At 39.4% G+C, this 21,367-nt stretch overlaps 1 protein-coding gene across 1 annotated transcript; it reads left to right on the top strand.

The window, feature by feature from the left end:
* The first annotated feature begins 1,201 nt into the window (after positions 1 to 1,201).
* Positions 1,202 to 8,796, top strand: LOC127420465 (transcription initiation factor TFIID subunit 8-like). Its single transcript, XM_051662784.1, has 8 exons — positions 1,202 to 1,377; positions 1,802 to 1,961; positions 3,413 to 3,511; positions 3,655 to 3,717; positions 5,412 to 5,536; positions 6,650 to 6,797; positions 6,969 to 7,111; positions 7,237 to 8,796. Exons 1-8 carry the CDS (start codon positions 1,330 to 1,332, stop codon positions 7,375 to 7,377), a joined length of 927 nt encoding a protein of 308 aa, XP_051518744.1. The 5' UTR covers positions 1,202 to 1,329; the 3' UTR covers positions 7,378 to 8,796.
* The last annotated feature ends 12,571 nt before the right edge of the window (positions 8,797 to 21,367 follow it).

Below are 21,367 nucleotides of genomic sequence, written 5' to 3'. Positions count from 1 at the left end.
ATATATGGCACACTGGATGAAAAGGCCTTTGGGGAAATTCTGTGTCCTTATTTTACTATTATTTATTGGATATATACTGTATATATATATATATATATATATATATAAAATGTATATTAGATCAGTGTTAAAGACCCCATGAAATCACATCTATATTCTATGTGTACCACTAAAAGTTGGCACCAATAAAAAGTTTCATTTAGTCTTTCTCCCAAATATTTGCTTTCTCTAACAGTAGTCACATAGTGATTTGCCTCAATCTGGGTGGCAGAGGACAAATCACAGCTGCCTCTGTGTCTGAGACCATCAACCCATGCATCTTTTCACATGGCTTCTTGAGCGCATTGCCACGGAGACATAGCAGGTGTGGAGGCTTCAGGCCATCCACGCTCAACTCACTATGCGCCCCACCAAGAACAAACCACATTATGGCGACCACAAGGAGGTTACCCCATGTGACTCTACCCTCCCTAGCAATTTGGTCAATTTGGTTGCTTAGGAGACCTGGCTGGAGTCACTCAGCATGCCCTGGGATTCAAACTAGCAAACTCCAGGAGTGGGAGCCAGCATCTTTACCACTGAGCCATTCTCAAGTTGATTGACAGGCGATGTCTGTATCTAAAAGGTGATTGGCTCTATTACCTATGGTGGGACCTCCTTTCTACATCCATTGAGCGTTTCAAATTCTCCCATTCATTTTAATAGAAGTAGCCCAAATCTGCTAAATAGTCTCTGATTCGATCCTTCAAGTTAAAATTCCAATTGGCTATTATTATATTTTTTTGTAATAAATATTAAGTTAAAAGAGGGAACACTGTAAAACCACACTCGATTAAAGCCCTCATCAAACATGATTAGAGGCACTTTACCTTAAATATATATATATATATATATATATATATATATATATATATATATATATATATATATATATATATATAAAATAAAATAAAAAATTATTCTCAAAATTGTTTCAGATGTTGCTGTATTGTTGGTAAACATGTCGACTATAATTTTGCTTTTGCATTTCACAATGGAGTTCATGCGTTTAATGCCAGATGTGTTCACAATAAATGTGTATCTCTGTCATTTTATGCAAATATATGACAGGGATCTGCATGCATACACATTTTTTTCTATTTTTATCAGAGACTTTTAATTTGGAAACACGCACAAAAACACAACCTTCCGGTGTCGGCCCTGTTGAAAATAATTTTGATGGGGTTGCCATTTTCACCCTACATAAAACCCCAGTCATTAGGAAAGGAATAACTCACGAAGAGTGTATGTGTGAGTGCTAAACACAAGAGGAAAAATTACTAGAGTAAAATGGCAGATCCAGCAGTGATAGGCAGCGGATCTTTAAACTCCGGAAACGTAAATATCACTTTTCAGTTCACTTGCCTGCAGTCTGCTAGCTTAGCCACATAAGCTACACAACACTGAATTTAATGATTTTGTTTTATTATAAGACACGCTGAAGGACAAATTTAATCACATGTTTAAAATTAGTCACAGATTCGTGTTCAAACACAATGATATATTTATGTTATCGGAAAAATATAAATATACGACGTTGATAGCAAACCAGTCTGACTTGCAGCATAAAGGATGTGTACTAAAACTTAGTGAGCTGTCTAATTAGACAACATGTCTGGGCTCTTTTTTAGGTAGGCAGCTAGGTTTTGAGACACAGTCAACAAATGCCTTATAGTTTTGACTGAGACATGCATGTAAGTCTGTAACACCATAGACATCCTGATCTTTAATAACTATTTGTACTGATTATTATTAATTGTAGCGCTCGGGGGGCAGTAAGGCGAGCACGAGTCCTTTGGAGAACTATCAGCTGGCTCGGCGGCGCACGCTGCAGGTGGTGGTCAGCTCGCTGCTGACAGAGTGCGGCTTTGAGAGCGCTGAGAAAGCCGCGGTGGAGACGCTCACTGAGATGATGCAGAGCTGTGAGTCAACACACACTCATTCACGTATCTTATGCAGGTCATCTGCAAGGCATGGCGGAATGCTTTGTTATGATCAGAACTTTTTAAAGGGTCATTCAGTAGTTCTCTAGCGTTAGCATTGCTCTTCTTCGTGTACTTTAAGTACCAATCTTACAGTGGTGTTAGACGCTGTACTGCCATCTATCGATGTGGAGCAGCATAATCGTCTCTGCTGCCCTTGTCAGCTTTGGAATTGCATTTGCATATCTGAGTCTGAGGTCATTTCTAAAGTTATTTATTACTCCTATAATATAATTGCTTTACCTAAAAACAAACGTCAGAATTCAAGCGAACAGACTTCTACAGTTACGGATAGATTATTATTGTCTCTCATATCAATAATCTTTGGAGAGTGTCTACATTTCACGTTATTTCTAAAGACAGTTATTACCTTTCATCAGAGAACTGCTTAGCGTGAAATAAACCTCAGTTATCTAGCGATACAGAACGATATGGTAAAGGAAAGATTAGAATTGCTTTTGATGTCCATGAATACTGTATTTGAAGAACTCTTTTTGTTTCCAAGCAACAAACGTCATGGTTTAAACAAAATCCACAACAATCATTGTGCCAAGCTACTTTGCACTAAACGAATGAAGACGTAGATGCTTTACCATTACCGATGTTTACTCTAGTCTTTCTGTCTTCTTGCTTGAAGCAAGTTACTTCAGACCTTTTTTGCTTCTTCGGTAGTACAGCTACTGTATCTCCAGTTGTTTCCGCTGCTAAAGTACGATAAATAAATGTTCCATTGTTACCATAACAAATTCCTTGTGTATTTAAGCATACTTGGCAATTAAGCTCATTCTGTTTCTTTTCACTCTTCGCGTCACCAAACAACAATGTTCTAAGCATAGCTAAGAGTATCTACATAGGCGGCAGCCAATGAGTGCAATGATTCTCTTCTTCGACCTTTAGTGAAACTCCGCGGGTCATGTGATTTCAACATGGTGAAACACATTGAAGGGGTGACCCGCAACATTTAGAATTAAACACTTTTTATAGAAAACTATTATGAGTACAGTCTTCATCTCATGTTAGTGTACACTATTCAGATCACTCATAAAAACACAATTCATTCGTTATTGTGTAAAACTTTTTAAATTGGCCAAACAGCTGAATGCACCTTTAAGGTGCTTTTTACCTCCACTAACCCCTTGTAAATGTTTTTTGTACATGTACCATAATAAATCCATGGTACCCCAAGTTGACTGAAAAAATACCATATATCAGAGTGCTATGGTATTACCATATAATACCATCAGTGTGCTATGGTACTACCAGAATACTTTTTTTTATTTTTTTATTAAAAGATTCCCTGTATTTTTCTTATTTTTTTTCCCATAGAAGTGTATGCCAATATCTAGAAATGTGCTTTTGCTATACTAAAATGTCTCATTTCTCTCTGATAGATATAACTGAGGTCGGACGTTGTGCGAAAGCAAACTGTGAGCACACAGCAAGAAGCACCCCTACCCTCTCTGACGTTGTAATCACACTTGTTGAAATGGGTTGGTTTCTCTTTGTCAAAATATAGTTAGTCTGTCTTTGGACAGTTTCAGCATTTTTCTTTTCCATATGGTTGAATCGTGTGTCATTAATTTACCGGGGAGATTGTAACTAATTCTGAGGTTTACCTTTTCTACAATTGTAGGTTTTAATGTGGATACTCTTCCGGTGTATGCCAAAAGATCACAGAGGATGGTCATAACTGCACGTAGGTATCCTGATGGGACATTTCAGAGCCTTAGGGGTCGTTCACCCCAAATGCGTTATGTGTCCGTTCGCACTGTGTTTTCTTATGTAAACATGCCCAAGACCCACAATTTTCAAACCAGGAGGTGCCAGGACATGTCAGGGGAGGCACAGAGAATTATGATAAATTCACCAAGTAAAATCAAAAGATAAATAAATACAGTACAAATGTATTGTGAAAATAATTGGCTCAGTAGACCATAGTCCAACTTAATAGACAGTGCTCTATGGCGTTATAATTCTGTTAAATGTCATGAACGCATGCATAACATGTGAGAGTGCATCTGTACTGCAGAAAATCCGAAAATGTGGAACAAATTTACGAAGTTCAACATGATATCAGGTCGATGTGTCTTCATGTGTTTGTGTTTGATTAACGTATGTGATGTGTTTTTATCACAAATATGGGTGACATTTTTTTAATAATCCCATTGTCATAATGACAAACAGGTAGACTATTTTTAAAATAAAAATAATGCAAAATACCATTTCATATTATTAATAGAAATATTTATTGCCAAATATTTATCACTCATCTGGAGTAGGATGAATTGCTGAATGAGTCTGTCAGACTAAATTTAAGGTGAAGGTGAATCCAGGGGTTTTAGTCAGTGTCAGTACTCACTGAGCTACCCAGGCCCTGTGATTTATTTTTTAACATTTAGCATAGGCTATTTTATTTATTATTTACTTGGCTATTGTAAAGGCCTATATATACAATTTTTGTGTGTATATAAATCCGCAGGGAAAAAAAAGAAAGAAAAAAGTGCAGTCTTGTAAATTTTGTGAGAGGTGGGGCTTACTGTTTAACTCTTTGAAAACCCCTGCCCTAGATGGAAGTTTTTTTTTACCTTTGTGCCAGTGTCAAATGCAGGAGCACCACATTTTTTTAGACACTGGGTCAAGTTAAATAGAAATGTAACTGTTAAAAATTTATGTGGAAACACCTGCGTTCTGCTCTATTCTAGCCTCTTTCTTTCCCGCAACAAATCGCTTGGTGTGAATAGCCCCTTATAGCTGTAGCTTCATAAGGCTTTGAGTCACACATCAGTTTGGCATAATATTGCACACTTACTGTTCCTTTTAAATGTACAGTACTGTGCAAAAGTCTTAGGCACATAAGATGTTTCACAAAAGCATTTTTCTTAAGATGGTTATTTATATCTTCAGCTTTAGTGTGTCAATAGGAAATATAAATGTTAGACTCTCAAACATTACTTTTGCAAATAGAAAAGATTAGAATAGAAGAACAGGGAGCCCTGCAACAGATGGCATGGCCCCACAGAGACCCCCACTGAACATCGTGTCAGTCTGGGATTACATGAAGAGACAAAAGCAATTGAGACAGCCTAAATAGATAGAAGAACTGTGGTGAATTATTCAAGAAACTTGGAACATCCTATCTGCCAACAACCAAGAAAAACTGTGTCCAGGTGTACCAAGGAGAATTGGTGCTGTTTTAAAGGCAAAGGTGCTCACACCGTATATTGATTTATCTTTTTTTATGTTTACTGGACTTTGTATGACATTAAGTGATAAATGAAAACTATTTATGGCATTAAATTTGAAGACATCCTCACTATACAACATTTTTCACAAGTGCCTAAAACTTTTGCACAATACTGTATAACATTTTTGTCTGTCTGCATTTGACAGCTCCAGTAACAAATGTTCCTGTTGTCCCAAAATCCCTCACGGCCGGACAGAAGCGTATTCATCCACCACACATTCCCAGCCACTTCCCTGAGTTCCCAGATCCTCACACTTACATCAAAACACCAGTGAGTCCTTCCATTTCTCACTTTGTTGATTACTCTTGTTGTACACTTTGGCCCCATTTACACCTGGTAAACATTCGCCTTGAGTGATCACAAGTGACCAGTGCAAAAGTTTGCAGAACAGGCTTTATCTATTAACACATTTTTTAATTTTTATTTTGCAATAGTACAGAGCCCCTTAAAGGAGTGTCGAATTTTTTTGTCTGAAATAGTTTTGCGTGCCCTTGCAATACGTTTTGCGTTCCCTAAATTTACTATGTTTTTACTATAGTAACCATATTTAACTTTGACATTCACAGTAAGACCATAGATATAATACTGGAAAATGAAAACTATGGTAATAATAAAAAAAATAATTTTGTGGTTATGGTTTTACTACAAATAACATGGTATTTGTAGTAAAACCATAGTAACCACAAGAATCACCATGGTTAATTTATAGTAAAACCATGGTTACTATATGGATATAGTATACTGTATTAAAACCATTGTTTCTGCTAAAAACAAAAACAAAACATGGTTAACCTTCAACAGTCATGGTAACTACAATATTACTCTAGAAACATTATTTCTGCCAAAAATGATAGTTTTATGTTTTTTTTTTACAGTCTAATTCATTACTGTAGTAAAACCATAGTTAAACTGTGGTATTTTTATAGTAAAACCACAAAATTATGATTTTTATTACCATCATTTTTGTTTTCCTGTATTATTACTAAGGTTTCACTATGAATATCATGGTTAAAATATGGTTACTGTACTAAAACCGTGGTCAATTTATTGCAAGGGCATGGAAAACTATTGCCAGGGCACTCAAAATGTATTGCGAGGGCATGCAAAACTATTTCAGAAAGAAATTCCAGCCCTGTCCTCTAAGGTGCTCCATAGAGCAACAATATGCATAGCATTAATAATATATGACTTATTTATTACATAAAACACAAAAGGAGATTTTAAGCATAATGTTAGGGACGGACAGCTTCAGTCACTTCATTTTTGTTGTATGGAAAAAAGATATGAAATGATTGGAACAACATGAGGGTGAGTAAATGATGACAGAATTGTAATTGTTAGGTGAACTATCCTTTTTTTAATATCTCAATTTCTGCATTTTAGACCTTTCGGGAGCCAGTGTCAGATTACCAGGTAGTGAGAGAGAAGGCAGCCTCACAGAGGAGAGATGTGGAACGTGCTCTCACACGCTTTATGGCCAAGACTGGAGAGACGCAGAGCCTTTTTAAGGACGACATCACTGCGTTCCCTTGTAAGTTCCAATCATATCTGTCCTAAATTAGAGATTTTCTGGACCTCAACTTGCCATGACAGTTCCATTTCAAGTGACCACTATTGTAAAAATATATTTGATTGTTACATCTTGTTTCATTATGGACTTACATGTGTCAGTATTTGTAGTCATCTCTCTTTCTGTAATCAGTGATCGCTGCACAGCCAAGCTCTATCCCTTATCTGAGTGCCCTGCTGCCCTCTGAACTAGAGCTACAGTCACTAGAGGAGACTGATTCATCTGAGCAAGATGACCAGACCGACACTGAGAACAACGGCAGCAACATGATTCAGGCAAGCTTATATCGTTTGTCGTCTTTTTGAAAAATGTGTAAAAAAACTTCTGGTTTTCCTCACCCATTTATTTCTTACAATATTGTGTATGATAATGTGATCTTCAATTCCATCCCTTTTTTTAGGAAGACTCGGGGGCAGATAAGGAGAATGCAGTGCTGCCACCTGGTGGAATTGTGGCTTCAGGGAAGGCCAACGAGGAAAATATGATTGACAATCCATATCTACGGCCAGTCAAAAAGCCCAAAGTGAGAAGGAAAAAATGAGAATAAATCTGTTGAATCATCTGCTTGTAAATCTGCCAGTTATGATGAATAAGGACTTATTAGCACTTGCTAATCACATTGTGCCATTGGAAGTTTTGAGGAACATCTGAGGATCCAGAAACAACTGCAGTATGGAAAGTGTCTCCAAAGAGTGATCCAGCTTTTGGTCCACAAGTTACTGGTATTTGATTCTTATGGGAAGACAGAACTGTTCTATGAATGTCAAACATATTAGAAGAAATGTACTTGGGCATGTTTCATAAATAGTAACACATTTCAATCTTGAAAATGATTGTAGTTTTTTTTTCTTTTTCTTTTTTTTTTTTCAGTTTCCAAAACATCAGGCATGTGACATTCTCTTCTGTTTTGGTTTCGATGTGTATGTGTTGCTCATTTATGAATGATGGTAATAAATGTATTTTTTATTGCTTGGTTTTAAGGCATTGTTACAAAAGGACAAATTAATCCAGCACATGGGGATAATGTGAACATATTTCCATAAGTAATGTGTGCCAAGAACTCCTGTTACTGGACTAATATTTTATATTACTCATGAAATCAATGTAACTTAACCTCAAAAATATGGTTTTAAATTGGTTATACTTTACATTATGAAATGAAACCAGGAAACAAGTGTGTAAAATTGCTGTTTAAAGCCACATATTGTTTATCTTGACATCCTTATATGGTTTTATAGCAATGCACAGCACATGTATGCAGGGTTGGGAGGGTTACTTTTGAAATGTATTCCATTACAGAATACATGCTGTAAAATGTAATTTGTAACGTATTCCGTTAGATTACTCAAGGTCAGTAATGTATTCTAAATACTTTGGATTACTTCTTCAGCACTGGTAGATTTTTTCAGTTGTTTTGAATATAAAAACTCTGCCAGTACAGTAAGACAAAATACACATGTTAAAAATACATTCTCTGAAAAACCAAAATATCTTATGCAGTGTTGTTTCTCAAACAAGATAAAGCGAACTGATCTTGTTTTAAGGATTTTTGATATTTTTACAGGAAAACAATAAAAAAATTATCAAGAATATGATTTTTGCCCTAATATCAAAGGTCTTACTAGAAAAAAATACATTATGATCTAGCGTGAATTTCTTGATAAAAAAATATGATCGTGCCTGGTAACATGCATGTAAAATGGCTAGAAATAGCATTTTAGCTTAGCGTAAAGCTGACAATTTACACAAGGTTTATTTCTATTTCTTCTGCTCCAAACTTACTTCAAACTTACTTCTCTGTCTGCTCGTATGAATGTAACACATCATAAGAAAGTGTTTCACCGCTGTTCAAATGCACTTTGGATCGCATCATTTATATGTATAAATGTTTTTCATCTGAAAGGACTAAATATTAAATGAAACAAATGACAAATGTAATAAAAATAATTTTTTTATGTAACTGTATTCTAATTACCAATGATTTAAATTGTAACTGTAGTGGAATACAGTTACTTATATTTTGTATTTTAAATACGTAATCCCGTTACATGTATTTTGTTACTCCCCAACCCTGCATGTATGATACTTTATTATTCTCATCAGTTAAACAAGCACCCTATTCCTCTGTTTCTTAAACTCTTTGTCACAGAAGAGTTGCATGGATACAAAACATACATAGTTAAAATTAAACCAAAGGAACCTATATTCCTATATACACTTACTGAGCACTTTCCCAAAGGTGATCTATTGGATTTAGATCTGGTGACTGGGAAGGCCACCGAAGGACAGCGAACTCATTGTGATGTTCATGAAATAAGTTTGAGATGACATGCTTAATGACATGGTGTGTTATCATGCTGGTGGTAGCCATTGGAAGATGAGTAAATTGTGGCCATGAAGGGATGCACATAGTCAGCAACAATACTCAAATAGGCTGTGGCATTCAAGCGATGACTGATTAGTATTAACGGGCCCAAAGTGTGTCAAGAAAACATTCCCTGGGTAGCTCAGTGGTAAAAGATGCTGGCTACCACCCCTGGAGTTTGCTAGTTCGAATCCCAGGGTATGCTGAGTGACTCCAGCCAGGTCTCCTAAGCAACCAAATTGGCCTGGTTGCTAGGGAGGGTAGAGTCACATGGGGTAACCTCCTCGTGGTTGCTATAATGTGGTTTGTTCTCGGTGGGGCGCGTGGTGGGTTGAGCTGGATGTCTCCATGGCAATGCGCTCAACAAGCCATGTGATAAGATGCATGGGTTGACAGTCTCAGACGCGGAGGCAGCTGGGATTCATCCTCCGCCATCCGGATTGAGGCGAATCACTACGTGACCACGAGGATTTAAAAGCGCATTGGGAATTGGGCATTCCAAATTGGGTGAAAAAGGGGAAAACATCCAAAAAATCAAAACAAAAAGAAAACATTCCATACACCATTAAACCACTGCCACCAGCCTGGACTGTTGACACAAGGCAGGTTTGGTCCATGGATTCATGCTGTTGGTGCCAAATTCTGACCCTTCCATCCGTTTGTCTCAGCAGAAATTGAGATTCATCTACATTTTTCCAGTTTTCAGCTGTCCAGTTTTGGTGAGCCTGTGCCCACTGCAGTCTCAGATTTCCCTACATGGTCTCCTGCTTTTGTAGCCCATCCACCTCAAGGTTCGAAATGATGTACATTCTGAGATGCTATTCTGCTCCATTCGATCTCTGCAGAAGTTATTACTCCACTCCATGAGTAACGTCATTAATGACAGTGCCACATTGTTGAACCAACGTGGCTGTGCTCTAAGATGGCGCCAGTGTGTGTGGCATGCCGTCTGGTGCTCTCCATGTGTGTGTTTGTTTGCATGTTTCTATGTGTCTCTAATTGCTGGTCGCTTCGATTGTCAGACGCTCCTGGACATTCAGACAACTTTATTGGATAATTATCAGGCGGATTTGGAAAATGTTATTAATAATCCAAGGGCAAACTTTGAATTGGACGTTCCTGATGACTTACGCTGGTGGCCGCTCGTTGTTTTTCACAGAAAGTGCAGGAGAAGACGTGGAAAATGAGGGGGGATCACCATCAGACTGAAAGTACATTTGCAGGCTAGTTACTTATCTAGCCCTGCTTCCTATGCATGGAAGATGGACCATACCGTCTCTTTTGCATGGTGCCCACTGGATTTACCCTTCCGTTGGCTTCGACCTATTCTCCCCGAAATCCTGAACACGTGCTCCCTGGATAAAGGCCCAGACTCCTCCAGCGTCATTTCTCCTCTGAAAATAGCTTTGATCAATGCACGATCCTTGGTCAACAAGACCTTTTTACTTAATGACTTCTTCTCCACTCACAAGTTGGACTTCATGTTAATTACTAAAACCTGGATAAAGGTGGGAGATTTAAGTCCTTTTGCTGATCTGGTTCCTGTAGACTGTACATTTTTTAATGCCCCCCAACTTACTGGACGTGGGGGTGGGTTACCAGTCATTTAAAAAAACTCTTTTAAGACACTCTGCCAGGCTGTATCTTGTACTGTGTATTCCAGCTATTACGGCTGGAGTGGAATGGACCGGTGATGCTAGTGGTGGTTTATTGACCTCCACACTCAGTGAAAGATTTTATACATTTTTTTCTCCATTACTGATATAGAAGTCTCGGATATGTTGTTATCCGATCACCTGCCGATATTATTTTATATGTCTCTCCCTATGCTCAAAGAACTGGTCCGTTATTGCTCCCCTCATTTCTGAGGACTTCAGTCAGCGTTTTAATATGATCAGTACATCACTGTCCCTCGAAACTCTGTTACCCAATCTGGATGCCGACCACCACCTCAGATTGCTAAACTCTGCATGGTTGGACGTTTTAAATGCTACTGCACCACATAAGCACTGTAAATTGAAATCCAGATTTGAACCATGACTCAACTCCATTACTCTGCTCTTCTAGACAAGCATGCAGAAGAGCTGAGCAAAAATGGAAAAAGGACAAACTTCAGGTTTCTTACGAAATATTGAAAGACTGCTTATTGGTGTATCAGAGAACTGTAAAATCAGCAAAGGCTGCTTACTTTTCTAATTTAATTACAAATAATCACCATCGTCCCAAGGTTTTGTTTTCTGTTATAACTTCTGTTTTGAACCCCCCTGTTAATGTTATACCTAATCCTTCTGATGTACTATGTGAACGTTTCTTGAGATTTTTTGGTGACAAAATTACTAACTTAAGATCGCAGTTAATGCCTTGCGCTGAGGATCAGTTCAATTCAATGCAGTCACTAGCCTCATGGGATACCTTTGACCCTATCACATTACACACAGTTATAGAAATAACTGCCAGTCTTAAACCCTCCTTTTGCCCCATGATATTATTCATCCTCGGTACTTCAAACAAATAGTAGACTCAGTAGGTCCTGGTCTGGTGTCCTTTTTGAATTAATGTCTGTTTACAGGGTCCATCCCCGTCTGCCTCAAAATTGCTGCTGTCACTCCTTTGCTCAAGAAGCCTTCACTAGGTGCATCTGTTTTAAATCATTTCTGACCAATTTCTGTCTTTCCCTTTATCTCCAAAATAATGGAAAAGATTGTGCTTATGCAACTTCAGGTATTTCTCAAGGGCAACCAAATTTGTGAAACCTTCCAGTCTGGTTTTAAATCTTCACATTGCACAGAATCTTCTCTTTTTAGAGTTTTAAATGTCATTTTAGTAGCTACAGATTTAGGTGATACTGTGATTTTAGTTCTTTTAGATCTGACTTCAGCGTTTGATACTGTTAATCATGCTGTACTGCTCTTCAGACTAGTGTGTGGGCTTAAAAGGGATGTTCTTAAATGGTTTAAATCCTATTTATCTGATAGAATGTTCTCTGCCAAGCTAGGCAAATTTACCTCTTCTGTGGCCCGCCTTACCTGTGGTGTGCCACAAGGCTCTATTCTTGCAGCAGCATTTTTTCTCTGTATATGCTCCCTCTGGGTTCCATTATCCGAAAGCATGGTATCTCCTACCACTTCTACGCTGATGACACTCAGATCTACTTACCGGTTAAACGAAATGACCACATTACAATACAATCTCTTCTAACTTGCCTGGAGGATATAAAAAGTTGCCTAGCCAAAAACGTTTTATTTTTGAATGAAGATAAGACAGAAGTGATTGTCTTTGGTCCTACAGACAATTTTGATGTCAGTAATGCTGATTGCGGAAATGCTTTCCTCTCTCCTCAAGTACGGAACCTGGGTGTCCAGTTTGATAGCCAACTGAAATTTGACAAACATATTAGTGCTGTCATAGGTTCCAGTTTCTTTCAGCTACATCTACTCTCTAAAATTAAACCCTTTTTTTTTTCCGGAGAAAACGTTAGAGATAGCAGTTCATGCTTTCATCACTTCTCGTCTGGACTACTGTAATTCTCTCTATTGTGGAATTTCCAAATCTCTAATTGCTTGACTCCAATTAGTTCAAAATGCAGCAGCAAAATTTCTCAAAGGAGGTCGGAACATGATCATGTTACCCCCATTAAGATCACTTCACTGGCTGCCGGTTCAAGCTAGAATTGATTTTAAAATTCTCTTGTTTGTTTATAAATCGTTACACAACCAAGCTCCCAGTTACTTGTCAGACTTACTACATCCTTACAATCCACCTAGAAGTCTGAGATCCAGCGATCAATATCTCCTCAATGTCCCACTCTCGAGGTTAAAACGTAGAGGAGAGAGAGCCTTTTCGTTGTGGGTCCTATTTTATGGAAAAGTTTGCCTATCAGTATCAGATTGTCACCTTCATTATCTGTTTTTAAAACTTCTCTTTTCACTGGCTTTTAATAGTATGTAATGTCCTTGTTTTGATCGATGTGTGTTTGTATAATTTTGTATTGTACAGCACTTTGGTCAGCCTTGATGCTGTTTTTAAATGTAATTTATATAAATAAAAGAATTGAACTTGAACTTGGTTTGAACAGTGGATGTGCGACATAGTTACTTGAGTTTCGGGAAACACTCGTGACTAGCTAGTTAGTTTCTCTAACGATGCATCATACTATGGTGGTTCAGCAGCGAGTTACGTCATTGTATGGGAAACGCACCCCAGAATGGTGAGTGGGGTCACTGTTGGGGTGTTTGACTGCACCAGACAGCCAGCTGTTCAACCTCCCTTCTGTATGCAGACTCATCATCATCATGGATGAGGCCGATGACAGTAGTGTTGTCTGAAAACTTCAGGAGCTTGACAGAGCGGTGCAGTCATTTGTGTACAAGGAGAAGAGTAGTGGGGAGAGCACACATCCCTGAGGGGCACCAGTGCTGATCATACAGGTGCTGGAAGTAAATTTCTCCAGTCTCACTAACTGCTGCCTATCTGTCAGAAAGATGGTGATCCACTGTGTGGTGAACAGTCGGACCAGATGACATTCCAGAAGCCAGTTTATGGCAGAGCCCCTCCCTAACTGTCAAGGCAAAGAAGAGTGGCTCCATTTTGATTGGATCATGACAGGACCAACACAAACAAATATCAGTGGATACAAACTGCAACACATCCACTCCATGTTTGTTCACAGAGCTGTTTATGTAAATTGCAGTTGTTCAATTAGCACAATAGTTTACACAAAATGAACTATGGTGGTATAAATTAATGCATGCGTAATATTTAATCTTTCAATATCATGTTTGGTCTCTATATCTTCAGAATTTTTTTTTAAGAAATTTGAAAAGGCACAATGCATAAATGAGACTATAAATACATTGTTCTTACTATGTACTTTAAAATATACAAATGTTCCACACAGAGAAGGGAGGATGAGCCACATTGTGTAAGCCCCCTCCGATCTCAGCAGCCAATCATAACCCTGAAACAAGAAGCTCCAAACTGAAATCTCCTCCTCATCATGAAGGTATAAAGCATCCTTACAACAGCCCCACCTTTGTTCTGGTCTCACTCTACGAGAGAGAGGCAATAACAGAATAATAATGAACATTCTGAATCTCTGGTCTGAGTGGTAGGGGATGTAACAGAATACAAACCATCCAACATGCTAAGTCTCACTCCATGAGATAGAGGATAACAGATCATCCAATGTTCTTAGTCTCCATCCGAGAGACAGAAGATGATCGACCAAGTACCAAGTCTCACTACAAGAGACCATTGCAACGCCAAGTTCGGAATCCCTATACCAGGGAGATAACTACAGCGACAAGGTTTAGCTCTGGCGAGCAAACCTTCTCTTCAACTTTCGTGCATCTGCGTGTTCCAGATGATGAATCTTGCACCAAAAATAAGGCTGTTTATCTGTGTGTTCCAGATTGCAAGCACCTTCTCTGTGCTTCCAGGAGATCAGCATTCCTCAGCCTGTTAGTGTTCAAGGCTATTGAAATGGAATCCAGCTCCTTCCCCACTGTAACGTGGCCCTGAGCCCCAGTGAAATATGTCACTATCACTGATCAAGGAGAATGTAAATATCACTACTAAACCTCGTTCCTGAGACATAAGTGTATACTATCAGTTTATGATTGTCTAATGTTCTATAGATTACATAACCTGTGTATCAGATGTCTTGCAAATAATAATTTAGTTATTTGTTTAAATAGAAATAAGGTTGTCGCCTTATTAATTAACAGAGAAACAGCAACTTATCTTCCATAAGATAATAGTCATACTTTGCCATTGCTACATCCATTTCAACCACTTGCATATTTCCATCCTATGCACTTTATTTACCTATTTGTTTATTTTATCTTTTAGCATATTAGTACCATTTTGTCGTTTTTGTTAGTTATTCTTGTTTAACTTTTTGTAAATAAAACTCATTTTATTAAAACTGTGTGTTCCTTGTGTTGATGATACAGAAGAGCTCTCTTTACTACAGAGAGCTGATTTTAGTTTCTGCCTGTAGGTCAGAGGAAGATGAACCAGACAGCAATCAGAAAGTCCCAAAGGGACAGAGCGATATGCATCCTTTATTGCTGTTTAGCAGTGATCCAGTATATTTCTGTCTCTGGTGGGGCATGTAATGTGCTGTCTGTATTTTGGCAGTTCACAGGTGAGGTTGGCTTTGTTAAAATCGCTGAGAATAATAATAAGTGAATCCGGATATTGTTGTTCCATATCTGTGATCTGATCAGCCAGCTGTTGGAGCACTGCGTTCACACATGCTTGTGGAGGAATATAAACACTCTCCAGAATAAATGAGGAAAACTCCCGTGGCAAATAGAAAGGCTTATAGTTGATAAAAGAGCACATCCAAATTAGGACAGCACATCTTCTTTAACACTGTAACATCTGTACACCAACTTTCATTGATGAAAAAGCATGTTCCACCGCCTCTTGTTTTCCCTGTTAACTCCACTATGCGTTCTGCTCTGAACAGCTGAAAGCCCAGCAGATGTAATGTGCTGTCCAGATTGGCTTCACTCAGCCAGGTTTCTGTGAAGAACAAAGCAGCAGAGTTTGAAAAGTCCTAGTTTGTAGGGGTCAGTTTTGTTAGGAAGAGAGTGGAGATTCGCTAGATGAATACTCGGCAGTGCTGTTCAAAAGCCGTGCTGTCAGAGCATGACCAGCGTGCTGGCTCGCTTCCCTTGCTTGCGTCTCATAGAGCACTTGAACAACACTGCTGCGCCTTTGACTAAAATGTCCAGCAAAACATCAGAATAGTCAAAAACGGGAAAAGATTGTATGGTATGTGCTGTAATGATCAGTAGTTCGTCCCTGGTAGAACTGATTGGAAAAAAATTACTAAACACAGGACAAACAAAAAAAATAAATAAAAAATTGGAGAGCTCCACACCGAGGCGGCCATCCATGGTGCCATCTTAAGTTATTAAGAGGAGACATTATAAGGGAGATATAAAAGTTCTTGCAGCCAATTATGGGCATACAGACAGCATAACATTCTCTATTGAAAAACCTTTTGATCAGATCTCAAATGTTCAGTGCACCCAGGATAACTCCATCAGTGTGGTGGCCAATCAGTGAGAACATTAAATGCATAAGAGACCATATTTTTGTATGAAGGGGTTCAGTTTAAAATTGTGTGTGTCTATCAAAGATGTGATGGAAAATGGGATTGTTCCATTGCTGTGGCAAACACCATTTTCACTGACCCCTGTTGTGTAACTTATAAATACCTGAGCATGTCATACACTTGTGTCCAACCATGTTGTTTTTAGTCCATCTATAAACAGTGTTTCACTTGTTTTAAAGTATTATTTATTTCTAAAGTTTAGCATTGTTTGTTTGCGGTGTACTACAGTCGCGTTTGTTCCCGCACTTGTCACTCGTGCAACCCTTAGTTTCAGTTGCCCACGTGACTAGCTTTGTTGTGCTAAGAAGCATTAAGAGGTGTTCAGCTTTTTTCACTTAACAGATCATTAGCAGCATGTATATATTTGACGTGAATGCTGACGCGGAAGCGGCAGCTGAAGTGGTAGCCCTCGTGTAAAGCCCTCCTCGTATGAAGACCTACTTGTGCAAAGACCAGCGAGCCTACCTGTGCGAGTCCACCGAGCAAGGACACTGACAAGGCGTCACTCACCGTAGCACTTAAGTATCTTTTAATTGTATTTATTCTCTTATATTTTCCTTCTACATTCTAATATGTCTACTTCACGAATAACATGTGCCCTCAAGCACATCCCTGTTATCTGTTACAGACAGTTTACACAATATAAACACAGGATACAATGCAACCAACACAACATACGGCCACTCTGCACATCAGCAACTGCTCCACTCTCTTTTTCATTGGGACTCTAGAACTGCCAGTCAGCTGTGAACAAAGCTGACTTCATTCCAGCCTTCACCACACAGTCCACCCTAAGCATCCTCACACTAACAGAAACATGGATATGTCCAGAGGATACACCCGCTGCTCTCTCCAACAACTTCTCCTTCTCTCACACCCTGTGACACACCGGTAGGGGTGGGGGAACAGTTGCTCATTCAAAACAACTGGACATTTTCACCACTCTCCTCTCTATGTAACAATACCTCTTTTGAATTCCATGCTATTACTACAATGCAACCCACAAAAATCCATGTTGTTGTCATCTATCGCCCTCCAGGTCAGCTGGCAAACTTTCTTGAGGAGCTGGATGTCCTGCTGTCCTCCTTCCCTGAAGATGGTAGGCTACTTGTGGTTCTTGGAGATTTCAACATACACCAAGACAAGCTCCAGGCTACTGAACTTCATGCTCTTCTGGCCTCATTTGACTTGGAAAGAATAAACACTACAGCAACTCACAGATCGGACAGCCAGCTGGACCTCATTTTTACATGTAACTGAACCAACTCAAATATTCTTGTTACTCCTTTACATGTCTCTGATCACTACTTTGTCAATTCAACATGACTCTCCCATCTATATTAAAACAGACTCTGCCTTTGGTTTGCTTTTGCCATAACCTCTGTCCTCTTTTACTCTCACGCCTTTCCACAACTGTCTCTACCTCTCTTCCCACACAAAACTTATTTTCCACCCTGGATGTAAACACTGCCACAGACACACTAAGCTGAACTTTAACAAGCTGTCTAGACAGCATCTGTCCTCTCTCCTCTAGGCCAGCACGTATGACACCACCCAGCCCCTGGCTCTCTGACGTCCTTCGTGAACATCTGCTGACCTCAGGGTGGCTGAGAGGAGATGGCAAAAATCTAAAGATCCAGCAGATCTTGGTAAGTATCAGTCTCTGCTTGCAACTTTACAGATAACGTTAAATCTGCAAAAACTTCCTATTACCAGAACAAGATCGACAGCACCACAGACACTCGCAGCTTGTTTAGAACATTCACCGCCACCTGACACATCACTGACAGCAGATGCCTTTGCCACTTTTTTTACTAATAAGGTTACAGCCATCAGCAATACATTCTCAGCACCACACCCTCTCAAACACCCGCCTCCTGTATGCAGCTCTTCTGTCTCTATGTTGTCTCCTATGACTGACACTGAGGTCTCTAAACTCCTCCTCTCCAAACACCCCACTACCTGTTCCCTTGATGACATTCTTTCCCACCTTCTCCAGGCCATCTCTCCGTCCATCCAACCTGCACTCACACGCATAATTAACAAATCTCTGCTTACAGGCATTTTTCCCACTACATTTAAGCAGGCATGAGTATCCCCGCTGCTGAAGAAACCTGCACTTAACCCCACACAAGTAGAACACTACAGACCAGTCTCTCTCATCCCATTCATGGCGAAAACACTTGAAAGGGCAGTTTTCAATCAGATCTCTGCCTATCTCTCACAGAACAAGCTGCTGGATGACAATCAGTTAGGCTTCAAAAGTGGACACTCCACCGAGACTGCCCTGCTGTCTGTCACTGAGTCGCTGAGACAGGCGAGAGCTGGATCCAGATCATCCATCCTGATTCTATTGGACCTTTCTGCAGCCTTTGACACAGTCAACCATCAGATCCTACTCTCCACCCTCTCTACTCTGAGCATCACAGGAACTGTGCTTGAATGGTTTAATTCCTATCTCTCAGGTAGGTCCTTCAAGGTAGCCTGGAGAGGTGAAGTGTCCAAGTCACATCAGCTACTTACTGGGGTACCTCAAGACTCAGTGCTTGGGCCACTTCTCTTCTCTATATACACAACATCACTGGGACCCATCATTCAGGCACATGGTCTCTCTTACCACTGCTACGCGATGACACACAGCTCTACTTGTCTTTCCAGCCCAACGATATCACAGTGACTGCTCGAATCTCTGCCTGTTTGGCAGATATCTCGGCCTGGATGAAGGAACACCTCCTGCAACTTAACCCAGCCAAGACTGAGCTCCTTGTCTTTCCAGCCAACCATGCTGTTGAACACAGCATCACCGTTCAGCTGGGTTCAACTACATTAACGCATTCCAAAACGGTCAGAAATCTAGGGGTAACCATCGAAAACCAACTAAATTTCACAGACCACTTCTCAAAAACAGCACGATCATGTAGATTTACACTCTACAATATCAGGAAAATAAGACCCTTTGTCTCTGAACATGCCACACAACTTCTTGTTCAGTCACTTTTCATAACTAGACTGAACTACTGTAATGCTCTCATTGCAGGCCTCCCTGCATACGCAATTAGACCCCTGCAAATGATCCAGAATGCAGCAGCACGTCTGGTCTTTAATGAATCAAAGAGAGCGCATGTTACACCACTCCTTGTCTCTCTTCACTGGCTGCCGATTGATGCACGTATCAAATTCAAGCCTCTGATGCTGGCATACAGAACAGTTACTGGGTGTACTCCAGCATACCTAAAATCATTTCTGCAGAGCTACGTTCCCACCAGAAGCCTGCGGTCTGCCAGTCTCACCTGTGGTTAGTTCTCCATGTTTTACTGAAACATTGCATGTCATGTTTCAGTATACAGTATACTCAAGACTTCTTTAAGACAATAAGAAAATGTATGGTAAACAAAATTATGTTCATGTTTCTCTTTATCAAAAGAACAGGGATACATAAAAGTGCTTTCAGCCAGTTTTGGGTGTACAGACAGCACAACCTGCTCTACTGGCAGACCAGCTGATCAGCTCTCAAACACTGAGTGCACACAGGATACATCCATCAGTGTGATGGCAAATAAGTAAGAATATTAAATGCCATTAAAAAACTAAAAGACAAGCTGTCTTCCTTTCTATTGTATACTTTTGGTATTCTCATTTGTATTGACACTGTTTTATTAATTGTCATAGATGTGATGGAAAACAGAACTGTTCCCTAATTTGTGGACACAACAGCTTTCGGTGATCCCTTTAGAGGAACTTACAAATACCTGAATGTGTCTTACACCTGTGTCCCACCAAGTGAGTTAAAAATGTGAATTTGACACCAAATTGATCCTTCAATCTAGACTTAATTAGTAGCTACTGTAGTAAATTAATTTGTAACAAATTAGTAGCCTACTGTAACTTACCCAACACTGGAAAGAAGAAAGTATTTTAATGTTGAAAAAGTTGCACGTTTTGGCTTTAAGGCAGAGACTGTTTAGCCTGAAACGGATCACTTGATTGGCTTGCCTTAAAAAGGACTTTGCTTTGAGGACACATTAGTCTTTTAAGTAGAGTAAAACATAACTTTGTGGCATCAATGCACCTTAATAGGACGATACGATACACATCGTGATACATTAGATCGGCTAAGAAAGTTTAGAGTTTCCATTTAATAAGATGATCCTGCTTCAGTACTTGAACTGCTAGAAATTATATGAATGCACACATAAATAAAAAACATAGCAATAGATTTTATTCTGTCAATTTAATATCATGGGGGGTTATATTTCTATGTATGTGGCACAGCCAGCCCTACCTCTAAATAACTGTTTGTCTTTCTCTCAATATAAAACAGCTACTGATCTCATCACCTGTGAAGGAGAGACTGCCCGCCTCTACTGTGGTGAGTTCTCTGGGTTTCATTTAACGTTGCATTTGCATGGTTAATGGAGATTCTTGAGCCCTTTTTTAGCACAATAAGAAAAAAAAAAGTTATACAAATTCAAATGAAAGAAGCCTAATGTTACTCTTATCAACAGATCAGGGATACATAAAAGTGCTTTCAGCCAGTTTTGGGTGTACAGACAGCACAACCTGCTCTACTGGCAGACCAGCTGATCAGCTCTCAAATTTCAGTGCACCCAGGATACATCCATCAGCGTGGTGGCCAATCAGTAAGATCTGAAAACATGATTAATCAGATAATAGACATAATAGAGTACAACATTTTATTTTTTGTATTTTAACCATCGGTTTAAAATAGTTTGTGAGTGTGTGTTTGTGTTTGTGTGTGTGAATCAAAGATGTGATGGAAAACAGGACTGTTCCATTCCTGTGGCAAACCAAGTTGACCCCTGTTCTGGAACTTACAAATACCTCAATGTGTCTTACACCTGTGTTCCCTATCTGTCACTCACTCAACGTTGTGTCGATGTAGTGACATTAGGGGTCACCCTTGGGAGCCCCAAACACCTCTGATCTTTGAGAAAAGGCCAATGGGAATTGGCGAGTCGAATTTGCATACCACTTCCCCAGACATACGGGTATAAAAGGAGCTGGCTCGCATCCACT

The sequence above is a fragment of the Myxocyprinus asiaticus genome, chromosome 29, assembly GCF_019703515.2.
Source record: "Myxocyprinus asiaticus isolate MX2 ecotype Aquarium Trade chromosome 29, UBuf_Myxa_2, whole genome shotgun sequence".
Classification (NCBI taxonomy): domain Eukaryota; kingdom Metazoa; phylum Chordata; class Actinopteri; order Cypriniformes; family Catostomidae; genus Myxocyprinus; species Myxocyprinus asiaticus.
This window is presented reverse-complemented; position numbering and strand designations above follow the sequence as displayed.